We start from the raw sequence: 12,988 nt of genomic DNA on the forward strand, positions 1-12,988 counted from the left end.
GGGACTGGATGAAGTGTCGTCTCACGCGGTCTGCACGTCCAGCATGAACGCTGGTCCAACTGAGGCGCCAGGTGGAAATGGCATGGCAAGCCGTTCCACAGGACTACATCCAGCATCTCTACGATCGTCTCCATGGGAGAATAGCAGCCTGCATTGCTGCGAAAGGTGGATATACACTGTACTAGTGCCTACAATGTGCGTGCTCTGTTGCCTGTGTCTATGTGCCTGTGGTTCTGTCAGTGTGATCATGTGATGTATCTGACCCCAGGAATGTGTCAATAAAGTTTCACCTTCCTGGGACAATGAATTCACGGTGTTCTTATTTCAGTTTCCAGGAGTGTATGTATATCCGCACATATACAGAAACAACAGAGGATTGGAATGGCTCCTTACCCTCTGCCTTAAAACCAACATCCTTTCATCTTCCCCCCTCCTTCCATCTTTCCTGATGAAGCAACAGTGGCTTGCAAAAGCTTGATATTTGTGTATGTGTTTGTGTGTTTTTTATTGTGTCTGTCTACCAGCGCTTTCCCATTTGGTAAGTCACAGCATCTTTTTATATATATCTCCTTCCACCTTTGAGCTTTCACTTCATAGTGTAGTACAGGTCATAGTTTAGTAGAGGTCTGCCATCTGAGATCTTTTTACTTGTGTAGCTGTTTTCTCCATAGGTCTCTTTAATATTCCTGTAGGTAGCATCTATCTTCCCCTTATTTATGTGTGCTTCAAAAGGCTTGCCTTTGACAAGATGTAAAATCTAATGTGTCTATCCTTTTTTGCCTACTTCATTTGCTGCATTTTACATTTTATCTTTCTTCCAGTTAAATTCAATATCTCCTCTGTTGTTCAGGATTTCTACTAGGCTTTGTTGTATAATACACATGATCCTCTGCTCCCCTTCTCTATTCCATCTCTCAAAACAATCTGTGGAACAATATCCACATGCTGCATTAGTTTTTTGCTTAGAATGTTTCCAGAATATGGAGGTACATTAATTGGCTGACTTGTTAGTTGCAATTTTTCTTCCAGCTTTTATGTTAACAGAAAGTGAGGAAAATGAACAATGTTTTTATTCAATATGATCTGTTAGATAAGTTCATAAAAATCTCTAGAACAATCTCAAATAATGGAAAATCCAGGATGGAATGTGACAGTATTATGAGAAGGAAAGCTGCTACTCACCATATAGTGGAGATGTTGAGTTGCACATAGGCACCACGAAGAGACTCCCACCAATAAAGCTTTTGGCCATTAAGGCCTTAATAAAAAATTTATGTGCACACATGCACACGAACTCGCACACAAATGCAACTTTAGACATGACTGCAGTCTTAGGCATACTGTGAGCAGCAGCACCAGTGCATGTTGGGAGTGGTGACTGGGTGGGGGTAAGGAGGAGGTTGGTGCAGGGAGGAGGAGGGATACTATGGTGGGTGTCTCGGACAGTGAAGTCCTGCAGGTTAGATGGAGGGCAGGGGAGAGATGGGGAGGGGAGGGGGGGGAGGGGTGTGAAGTATTGGAAAAGGAGAGAAACAAAAAGACTGGGTGTGGTGTTGGAATGATGGCTTTGTAGTGCTGGAATGGAAACAGGAAAGGAGCTGGATGCGCTAGTACAGTGACTATCCAAGATTGAGGCCCATTCCCCTCCTTGCCTCAACCTTTGTTACTGTCCTTCCCTGTTCCCATTCCAGCACTACACAGCCATCATTTCACAACAACACCCACTACTCGCCCCCCTCCCTCCTCCCCTCCTCTTCCCTGCCCTCCATCTAACCTGCAGCACTTCACTATCCAACACCCCCACTGTACTATCCCTTCCCCTCCCCACCCCAGCCTGCTCCTACCCCCACTTAGTCACCACTCCCATCTTGCACTGTTGCTGCTGCTTGCAGTGTGGTTTCAGTTGTCTGAGACTGCACCGTGTGTTGTGTGTTGTGTGTGTGTGTGTGTGTGTGTGTGTGTGTGTGTGTGTGTGTGTGTGTGTGTGTGTGTGTGTGGTGTTGATGAAGGTCTTAATGGCCAAAAGCTTTAATTGTGGGAGTCTTTTTGTTGTGCCTATCTGCGACTCAGCATCTCCGCTATATGGTGTCTAGAACAGTCTCATTTTAGAAGATATGTGTTCATAAAAAATTGGGTAAACATATACTCATTTGTTACTAAACCTAACATATCTTTTAAGGTCACAAATTGTACTGCATTTGTAGTCAGTTTAGTATGAAATTTGGTTGCTGTGATTTCTGCGTTCTTTCTTTATTTCCCCAAAGGAATTCTTTTTGCTTTAAGAGGACAGTATTTTTAGTAGTCTGTCTTTCTGAAGTAAAGGTTGACAGCTGCTTGCTAGTAATTTTCCTGTGTAAATATTTTTTTTTTCTTTGATACCTGATCACCGTACCTAATACCTTGTAAGGTACTGGGTAAGATAACAAGGAACATAACGAACTGTCTGTGTAGGAAAATTACTTCCTTCATGGTAAATATTAGACAGCCAACCATTCTCGGTTTCTCCAAAATCTGCCTGTGTATTAATTAACATGGTAACTCCTTGAAGGTAAAGTATTGCTTAAAATGTTAGTTAAAGAGAAGCCTTGCTATTTAAGTCATTGTGGCTACACTTATTAATTAGAGTAAACATGTGTGTTTTGTTGGCTGTATTATTTAATGTTATCCTTATTATTAGCACACAGAGGACTAAAAAACTGCAGTTAAACAACAGGTCAGTAACTGAATATGTAATTAACTAATTTTCTTGTTTGCCTACACATTTCAAATAATGTTTTTAGCTACTGGGCAGTAAAATGTTTTGCTGAGCTGCAAATCTTTCTTTTACTGTAGTCTGTGGAACAATACCCAGATGCTGTACTATTCTTTTGCCTACAAGCATGTGCATTGTGCATCTTAGTTTCTCTCTCTGACTATTTATTACCCACTGTTTTTGACTGTCAGAAGCATGTGAATATAATACACAGTGTTTTATAAATGTAGGGCAGAAAATCATCACTGCAACTTCCAGTTCATTATTAATTTGAAGATGCTGAGAACTCTATTGTAAATATTCTTAAAATAAAAAAACTGCTTAAGCTGCTCTCTTTGTGGCCACTGATAATTTTGTCCACTCTCATGTTCAATAGTCTTTGTTCTGATTCACATTCTTGACAAAATGCAAAAGCTGGGACATGGGATGAGGAAAGCTCATAAATTTTCTACAGGTACTCTGGCTATTGTTTTAAATATTTGACAATTTGTTTTACATCCAGGGCAGCGTCAACTATTCTTCTACATGTTAAGTGTTTGTGGTAGTTCGATTTTTTTTGTTATGCTGTTATACTTTGATACAAATTTGTTGATAGTGCAATTGACAAAGAAGTATCTCCTCATACTTTATATTGGAGCAGAAACTGGTTTCCATCCTGACAATGATGGTACTGTCACCTCAGTTTGTATTGGAAAATGAGTGTGCAACTATTAGGATGCTCATGCAACCAATGTGGAATGTACTTGTAAATTTTTGTGACTAGATTATAACAATGGAAAGGACTTTCTTCCAAGAGCTTTTGAAAATATTTTTATCATGCTATCTGGCCATCAGGATCTTGGAGTCTAAATAATAATGACAAAAAGTTCATTTTTTGACTGTAAAGAATTTTGTTTTTTGTGTTTAAACTACACTTAGGCTTTGACAAAGTCTCATTTTAGGTCAGTGTAATTTGTCCAGTAGATTCCAGTTAATAGGTTTCATCACTGAAATATGGTTCTAGCTGAGATGCAAAATACTTATTGTGACTGCCAAAACGGTTGCTGAGAAGCGGCCGTGTTCAAACCTGAAAGCAGGAATTGTCTGTCGGACAGCATTGCAGTAGATACTTACATCACTCATTAGTTTCAATTGTTGTTTCTCAGGAAAATGACACCTGAGATATTCATTCTTCTCCAGAATGAATTATGCAAATTAAGACATATGTAACATGAGAGTTCTTCAAATATGTTGTGTTAGAGTGAGAGGAAAGACTGTGTATTAAGTGACTCATTAGTTTATGGTATTAGTCCAAAAGCATGCTGGTTGACACTTAAAACTATAATGCAGGTGGTGTATTCCATGTCAAGGAACAATGTATTGTGTGTCTGATCTAGCACTTGCATTCAGGAGAACAATGGTTCAAATCCACATCTGGCCATCGTGATTTAGATTTCCCATGATTTCCCTAAATTGCTTCCAACAAATGCCAGGATGGTTCCTTTGAAAGGCAACAGGTTATTTCCTTCCCTAATTTGAGCTTTTGCTCAGTTTATGATTAGAATTGATCTGTAGACTTTGATCAATTTATTAAATACAGTCTTACTTTTCATTCCTTACAGGCGTGCAATGGTACATATGGAAGGCCCTACCCCTGGTATAATAACTTTGACAGTAGCACGATGTGTAACATCACATGGGCCCAATAGTAGTCAACCATCCCATTCTGGCCGTGATTCAGCCAGCAGTTTGCTGACCAGTTCCTCAGGTACGTATATGTGCATTACACTTTTATCTTTACGTGGTTAAAGGGGGCAAAAAAAGTTATTCCTTACAAATGTGGCATATCACACACTATTTTTTTAGGTCAACTAATACCCAACAGCTGACAAGAAAAATGTCTTTGAAGATGGGGCTTCACCATCCTCGCAACTACTCATCAAACTGTTTTTATGAGATTTTATATGAGGTGTAATCATCACATCAAATAAAGCTATGCAACTATTTGTATGTTCATATGCAAGTACAAGTCTGCAATCCTAGTATGGAATAAAATCCCCTTGCCACAGTACCATGGCACAACCCTGGAGGAGCTGAAACGAAACATTACAACACGATGATAAAGTGTACATCGGCTGTGTCATTTTGCTTTTCTTTGCTTTATCTGTGGCATACTACAGTATTGTGGGGTAGGGATTCCAATGTGTATCAGAACAGCACACGTGCTGTAACTTACTGACATGTGTAAGGTTTCTTCAGTCTCAACAATACCCATTGATCTTACCTTCTTCCAACAATTGCTTGGTTATTCAAACAGTTGATTGTGAAGTAACACAACACAATTCATTTTTACTTCATCAGTCTGTCATATTTATTTTTATTCAACACTTCTACGTATCATCTTGCTGATTATATAATAGTTTTCACAATACAGATAGATAAGTTAACAATGTAATAAGGAAGAGATAGATTGTTACTTGCCATAAAGATGACACATTAAGTTGCAGGCAGGCACAATTAAGACATTTATGCATAAGTCATTCTGGCCTGAGAGCTATAGTTGGTGGTAATGTCTGCGTGAGATGTGCTTGCATGTGTGAGTGAATGGTGTGTTTTTCTCTTTCTTTTCCTGACAAAGGCATTTCCTGAAAGCTTATGTGCAAGTGTCTTTTAATTGTGCCTCTCTGCAACTTAACCCATCATCTTTATGGTAAGTAGCAATATATCTTTTCCTTACATTACTAATATGTCACCCTGGAGTTTTCATTGTTAGTAAGTTACACACACTACAAGTGGTTTGACAAATTACTTAATCAGTGCTGACATAAACTTTTTAAAATAACTTCTCCTCCCTGACTTACTGACACAGTACATTATGTCAAAGCATCTGGCTAACATAAAAGTTCATGTAACGAACATACATGGTACTCTCATTGGTGACAAAGTTTCCAACTGCCTCAGGCTTTGGGTGCGACACCTATAGTCTGATTAAAATTTCTTGATGGATGACACTTCACACGTTGTAGGTGGTTTCCTTCAACCAGAATGCTCGATATCACACCTGAACCATTCATTGTTGCCAAATCGCCACAAAAATTGGTCAGTTCACTTCCAGCTCCTTTTCTCTCTCTCTCTCTCTCTCTCTCTCTCTCTCTCTCTCTCTCTCTCACACACACACACACAAACACACACACAAACACACACACACATTGCACACACAGCACTAACCAAACACTATTGGATACTTTGTACCTGATGCGATTCAGCAGCACATATAATAATCATGAAGATCGGCTTACATTAGGTAAGCTGGACATAACACAGAACAGAAGCCAAATTTTTGAAGGCGACAATTTATCATTGTGACTGGCTCACCACAGTTGCAAATATAACTAATTAACCCAGCATTGTGGTTAATGAATTGTTTAGTGTACAAAACTGATGTTTGAAAGATCATTGGGCCAAGTCTCGTCAGATGTAGTGAATCTTTTTTTAATAATAATTATTATTATTTCTAAATCTAATGCAGAGTTTGATTATTATTTTTATTCAGTTAGTTGGCTTAGGAGTAATTTTTTTATTTCTCATTTTTTGTCATGTAATTTTCATCATTGTATTGACAGTTTTATTTGCTCTTATTTTTCCTTCCCATCATTCTTTTTTCATTTGGAATCTGCCTGTCTCCCCTCTAACTTGCGACAAAATCCAATGAGTACTGTTCATTGGTTGGCAACACAGCATCTCATGTAGCTGGTACAAGGATAGTTTCAGGTAATCAATATTAGCAAGAAATTAGTTTGCTCTTACCATTGAAACCAATTTTTTTCTGCCTTGGGTTTGCTCATAGAGGTTAGCCTTAATCACCATGAACAAAGCAATGGTCATTCTGGGTCTGCCGCAAATTGTTGACTGGGATTTTCTTGAATGTATTGCACATCATGGCATCATGGGGTTGTGATTAGCTTAGGAAATGAGTTTAAATTTAGAGTTACAAAATGCATCATATTCGGCGGTTCAGTCATTGGTCAGGAGGAGATAGACAGATAGACAACGATGGGGAGGGGGGCGGAGGGGAGGGATGGACAAAGAAAGGGGGGAGAGGATGAGATATGAAAAGAGATGGACAGAGAGGAGGAGAAGATCAGGATATGTATAAAATTCTGATAAATATTTAGCAACTGTGAAGCACTGCTTAGTTCACTTGTCAACAATAAACACAACTCTTTTAGAGCGGCACATGAGTGGGGGGGATAGTAAAGTGCAGTGCAAATATACTAATTAGTTCTCGAATGATGTTACCTTATGTTTATATGACAGCATTATTCAAAATATAGATGACATAGGTATGGTATTATTGTCTGACACAGTTCATGGTATGCAGTGTGCAGTGGCATAGTGAATGTTACTGGCGCCTGGGGCACGAGAGTTTATTGCCTCTACCCCCTCCGCACCACTGTTTATTGCCTCTACCCCCTCCGCACCACTGTTCGGGGTATGATACTACTATCTATTGGTGCTCCCTCCCCTTCCCCCCCTCCCCTCCGGAACACACAGCATTATAATATGTAGACTGTACTCTAATAATAAAATATTTTGTGGAAAATCATGTTTGTTGTGGAGACCGTTTGGTGCCCTTCTGCAAGAATTGGTGATCAGGGCATGGCAGATCCCCTTTTCTCCCCCTCCCTCCTCACTATGCCACTTATGTTATGGGAAAGTAGTTTCTGTTGGAACTCATGCTCATTTAAATTTGCAAGTTATTATATCTTAAAAAGTCATAGTTAAAAGTATGAATGTAAACATTCAGACAAACGTGAACACTTAATTTTCCATCCCGCGCCCGGCCATCCTGATTTAGGTTTTCTGTGATTTCCCTAAATCGCTCCAGGCAAATGCCGGGATGGTTCCTTTAAAAGGGCACAGTTGACTTCCTTCCCCTTCCTTCCCTAATCTGATGAGACCGATGACCTCGCTGTCTGGTCTCCTTCCCCAAAAAACAACTACTACTTAATTTTCCACAGGAAGGTTGCAGTTACCTGCCACTATTATCAAACCAGTCAACGTTCATTTCCCAAACAAAATGATTTGTCCAGCTTGTTCTTAGCTGTAGAATCTTACCTCAGTTTGCCATAGGAAAGTAATAAACTTGTCACATTATGTTAACTGAAATGTTTGTGACTATCATAACCAAAATAGCATATTCCTTAGCCAAATTTCAGTCCTACATCTTCTTCATATTAACCATCCATGAGAGGAACTGAACCAGTGACTTCCAGTACTGTCTATCCTCTAAAATCATAAATCCAATAGGCTTTCTGTGCAGCATGCAAACCACTCGCATACAGGTGGTTTAGGTCTGGTGTACTTATCATTTTTTTCAGGGATGTAAGCACATAGCTTTTATTGAAATATTTTTCTGAATGTATGAATTGGCACAACTAAGAATACCATAAAGTATTTATGACCTGTAGACTGTGAATCTATTAAATGGTTTTTGCTAAAGGTACAGAGACATTTGGTGGAAAGAATGATGTTGAGGGCTATAATCCAGATATCTCAGCCGTCAGTGAGAACTCTGAAAACAACACTGTCATCTTTCTGCCATATGCCAGTAAAGATGAATCCCAGGATTCTGTGAACAGAAGCAATAAATCTTCAGGCATTGGTGCAAATGGAAGGCGACTTGGTAAGTACATGATGAGAATATTATTATAATTGTGCCTATACAACAATAAATACATCTTTGCTTTCCAGTCCAGATGAGAATGAGCTTTTTACATGATAATTAAATATAATAAATTTGCACTATTCCAAAGATGATTGTAGTGTAAATGACAAGTAAACAGTTCATATTAGTCAGATATTGATCCCTATAGATTTTTACCAACATATGGAGTTCATAGTTTAGTACTTTTGGCCTTTCACAGAGAAATGGCATAAAATAATTTACAGAAGCATAACAGACTCATAAGACCTCTTTCCATTTTTCCCCTCCCTCTATTCTGCCAAAGCATAACTATCTCATCTCCTTTTCCAATATTTTTTATTATTATTTTGATGTACTTTATTTCGAATTATTTATTTTTCGCCTTCTGTAGTGCGCACTCTCTCTCTCTCTCTCTCTCTCTCTCTCTCTCTCTCTCTCTCTCTCTCTCTCTCTCTCTCTCTCTCTCTCGGAATTTTGGGGTATAAATGATGCAAAATGTAGTATAAAGAGGCAGAGCCACCACCACCATCAGCAGCAATAATGGTTCTAACCATGCTGGGCATAGTGGAACTGAGCTTGGATGGCAGATACTGGTAAGAGTAACTCATTATGTGCTGTTTCAACTTTGTACAATTGTGCATCAGTCACAATGTGTGGCAAATGGTAGCATGTGAATCTCTGTGCAAACCATGACTAGATGAGCCTAATTTCTGACTGTAGGTATGTGACATGGCTTTACAATCCAGCATGACCAAGTGAGCAATATGTTTGTCCTGCACAGCACAAGTCATGTGGTGCCACTGTGATGCAGTGTAAAGTGGTTTATAGCCCTTCCTAAAACTATAAATTCCAGATTTGCTTGACAATTGTGGGATCCTGACTAATGCAAGCAGCACTGTTGCAGTACATTAAGCACAATCTTGAGAGGTCATGATCCTGCCACTGTCTAATTGTGACTTGTGTTGGCAACACATGTTGACAGATATCTTTTTTAATGTGAAGCATAATGTGATCTCACGAATAACCAGTATTCAAATGTGAGTTTTTAATTAAAAACATGTTGCATAATCTTTCCATATACAGTCTGTTCAGAAATTCCCATTACAAATTTCTAGGACTTGTAGAGGGGAGTGGGTACATAATATTTAGGATAGGAACCCATGTCTGGGAATGTACAGTCCCCATTCTTTGATGCCTTCAGTTCAGACATGTAATATCTCCATGAAGGCGTAAGGAGCTGAATTAGGAGTGATGCAATACAATTATTAGGTAACAGTTCAAAAGGAAACATAATGAAACATCCATTTATACAATGGAAGCACATTTGTTTGTATTAACACTTAAATATTACATGTTTACATTATTCCAAAATAAAAAAGAACCCAGTGTACTGTATTTACAGGACAGTATTGATGCATTGCAACAGTAGGTGACAATCTGACATAGTACATGTCATAGTGTCTACCCTATTGCATATGAGGACAAGCAACTCTGAGACTTTCGTCTTTCCCTCAGCAGACAAGGATGTATTACACGTCTGAATTGAAGCCATCGTATAATGGAAACAGTATGTTTCTGGATATGAGTCACTATTCAAAATATTATGGACTCATTTCCCTTAAAAGTCCTAGAGGTTTGAAATGAGAGTTTCCTAACACCCTGTACATAGAATGCTGATAATGATACTCCTGGCAGCTTTGTATGGTGGTGCTGAAATGCTAATCATTTGCATACCCAAACATGTAGTACACTTCATGCCGATTTGACATTTACTGCATCATCATCTTCGTGGTGTTGCAATTTTAATATCGATTGCGTATTAACAGCTCTCTCAAATTTAGCTCTTTACTACTACTACTTTTGAATAATTCAATGTTCCTTACTTTCCTTGTATTCCAGAATTGATATGGCTTTCCCTTTTCTCTTATTTCCTATCATTTTTGTTCTATATGCTAATAGAATATGACTTCTTTTCTAAAAGTAGTCTATCTGTTGTTACACCAGTCATATTATGGGAAGGATAGATCACTACTCACCATAAAAATGATGCACTGAGTTGCAATCCTGAGCAGAGGAGTGGGAAGGATAGCAGGTTACAGGTGGGTGGAAGAGAAATCAGCACTGCATGATGGAGCATACAGGAAGTAGAGGTGGCAGGACAGAGTTGACTGGCACAGGGTCAGGAGACTGTAGTGGAAGAAGAGAAGGGGGGAAAAATGAAGAGTGGAAAAGGAGAGGAGCAGAGGGGTGGTGGGGTGGGAGGTGGGGGGGGGGGGGGGGGGAGATACCGGTGGATGCACTGGCAAAGTGTAAGCCACAATGAAGGTGAGGGGAGATGAATTGTGAGGTGGTGACAGAGCAGAGGGAGCAGAAACAGTTGGTTGGAGTGTGTGGGAACAGTAGATTACCTTAGGTTGAGATCGAGACGATTCTGGGAGTGGAGAAAACGTTGTAAGGATAACTCCCATCTGTGCAGTTCAGAAAAGCTGTTGGTGGAGAGAAGAAGCCAGATACCCAATGGGTTGCGAAGCAACCATTGAAAGCAAGCATGCCATTTACAGCTGCAAGTTGTGCCACACGGTGGAAGCATCCATTTTGTATACCAGCTCTGCTACAGTCATTGTTCAGCTTTTTATGCTGGTATGACTACCAACCAGCTCTACATGAGAATGAATGGCCACCGCCAAACTGTGGCCAAGAGCAAAGTAGACTATCCTGTGTCACAACATGCAGCTGTACGTTACATACTTCATTTCAATGACTGCTTCACAATCCTGGTCATCTGGATCCTCCCCTCCACCACCAGCTTTCCGGAACTGTGCAGAATAGAGCTATCCTCAGAACACATTCTCCACTCCCCAAATTCTCCTACTATCCCCACACCACCAACTCAACAGTTTCTGGCCCCACTGTTCTGTCACTTCCTAGTAATTTGCGTTCTCTCACCCGCATTGTGTTCTTCTCTGCTGACACATTCACCAGTCTTCTCTCCTTCTCTGCTCCTTTCATTTCCACTCTGCCCCCCCCCCCCCCCCTCCTAGTCCCCCTTCTTCTCCTTCTCCACAACTTCCTGGTGCTACACCTATTAGCCGTATCCTGCCACCTCTAGTCCCTGCAAGCACCACCAAGCTGCACCAATTCATCATCCACCATGTGTACCCTACTATCGCACCACCTCCCTCCACCCCCCACCCCACCCGTCATTCCCACTCCCATTCCAGATTGCTGCTCCTGTTCAACAGTTCAAAACAATTCTGTTGCAATCTGGCTGGAGGTAGTGGTCACGTGTGTGTGAGATGTGCTTGCTTGTGTAAATATGTGTGCATTTCTGTTTCCTTAAGAAGGCTTTTGTTGAAAGTATATAACAGTCTTTTCACTGTGCCTCTCTGGAACTCATCATGTAATCTTCATGGTGTGCAACAACTATCCTTTTCATAATACTGTCAAGTTCACATTTATGAATGTATAAAATAGTGTTGATATGTATCTAATATGTTAAGCCTTTCCATTGCATACTGTGTGAATACAAAAATGAATTAAGTATTTGCTTTCTGTTCATCAGCTGAATTGTGTAACAATGAAACTAAACAACATTAACAGAGCTAATCATGTTCCATTTTAAAAGGTGCCATAGATGGTCTGAGCACTCGCCATCCTGTGATTGATAGATTGACTGGCCAAGTAACTAATCCTCATGCACTTAGAAATGAAAGTTATTACAGGGTAAGTAAGTTAAAATCGAAACTGAAGGTTTTTTTTTTCCTTTTCTCCACACTTCATGCCATAAAGTTGAACTATTGTTATAATTTGGCAGGCTACTAATGAGACCTGGAACACAACGATGTTGCTCAGTGGCACCACAGCTGACAAACTGGTGAGCCCAACTGTCAACCCTCCTGCTGGAGAAATGGTCATGATAGAAGAAGAATATGTTCCTCAGCATAGGATGGATGCAGAAAACCACAGGTATCTTTTCTATAACTATAATGCAGTAGTTCTATTTGTTCTAAAAGTGGTATTCAGATATAGTTAGAAATTCAATAAGAAGATAAAGTTGACATGTAAAGGTAGGGATGAAATTATGGAATACAAACAATCATTTGAAGAAACATTTATGGTTCCTTCCACCTCTTAATGATGCTCTGTATATGTAAAGAAATTCAAGTCACACTGCAGTTCATAGCTGGCACATTAAGTTGTCTGGATAAATCCATATGAAGATTAAAGGAATTTAAGGGCATACCACCACCACCACTACATAGTAAAGCATTGTGGTGCTGAAGCCAGCCTCAGGTTGGTGACAGCTTTACGTTAAGATGATAGACATCATCACACCAATTAAAAAGCAATTGCTCACAGTAGACAGACCCACAAACAAGATGTTCAAACCAGTGCAGACAATAAACTGGCTGTTTCCTTATCCTCACAGCATACACATAAAACTTCTTACATTAAATACGTCTGAACACCACTTTTCTTAGTTTGTACCTTCAACATTCTGTCACAACTTAAGGACTGTATTGTTTATTACTGTCACTTCATTGTTGTTC

At 39.7% G+C, this 12,988-nt stretch overlaps 1 protein-coding gene across 13 annotated transcripts in view; it reads left to right on the forward strand.

The window, feature by feature from the left end:
* Positions 1 to 12,988, forward strand: part of LOC126354218 (partitioning defective 3 homolog) — a 468,105-nt gene that overhangs the window by 382,441 nt on the left and 72,676 nt on the right. For all 13 annotated transcript variants that reach the window (XM_050003695.1, XM_050003686.1, XM_050003692.1 and 10 more), the window contains 4 exons: positions 4,354 to 4,499; positions 8,235 to 8,417; positions 12,064 to 12,161; positions 12,253 to 12,404. In XM_050003695.1, coding sequence (XP_049859652.1) covers positions 4,354 to 4,499; positions 8,235 to 8,417; positions 12,064 to 12,161; positions 12,253 to 12,404 — 579 coding nt within the window. The remainder of the gene's footprint in view (positions 1 to 4,353; positions 4,500 to 8,234; positions 8,418 to 12,063; positions 12,162 to 12,252; positions 12,405 to 12,988) is intronic.

Source organism: Schistocerca gregaria, chromosome 3, assembly GCF_023897955.1.
Source record: "Schistocerca gregaria isolate iqSchGreg1 chromosome 3, iqSchGreg1.2, whole genome shotgun sequence".
NCBI lineage: Eukaryota > Metazoa > Arthropoda > Insecta > Orthoptera > Acrididae > Schistocerca > Schistocerca gregaria.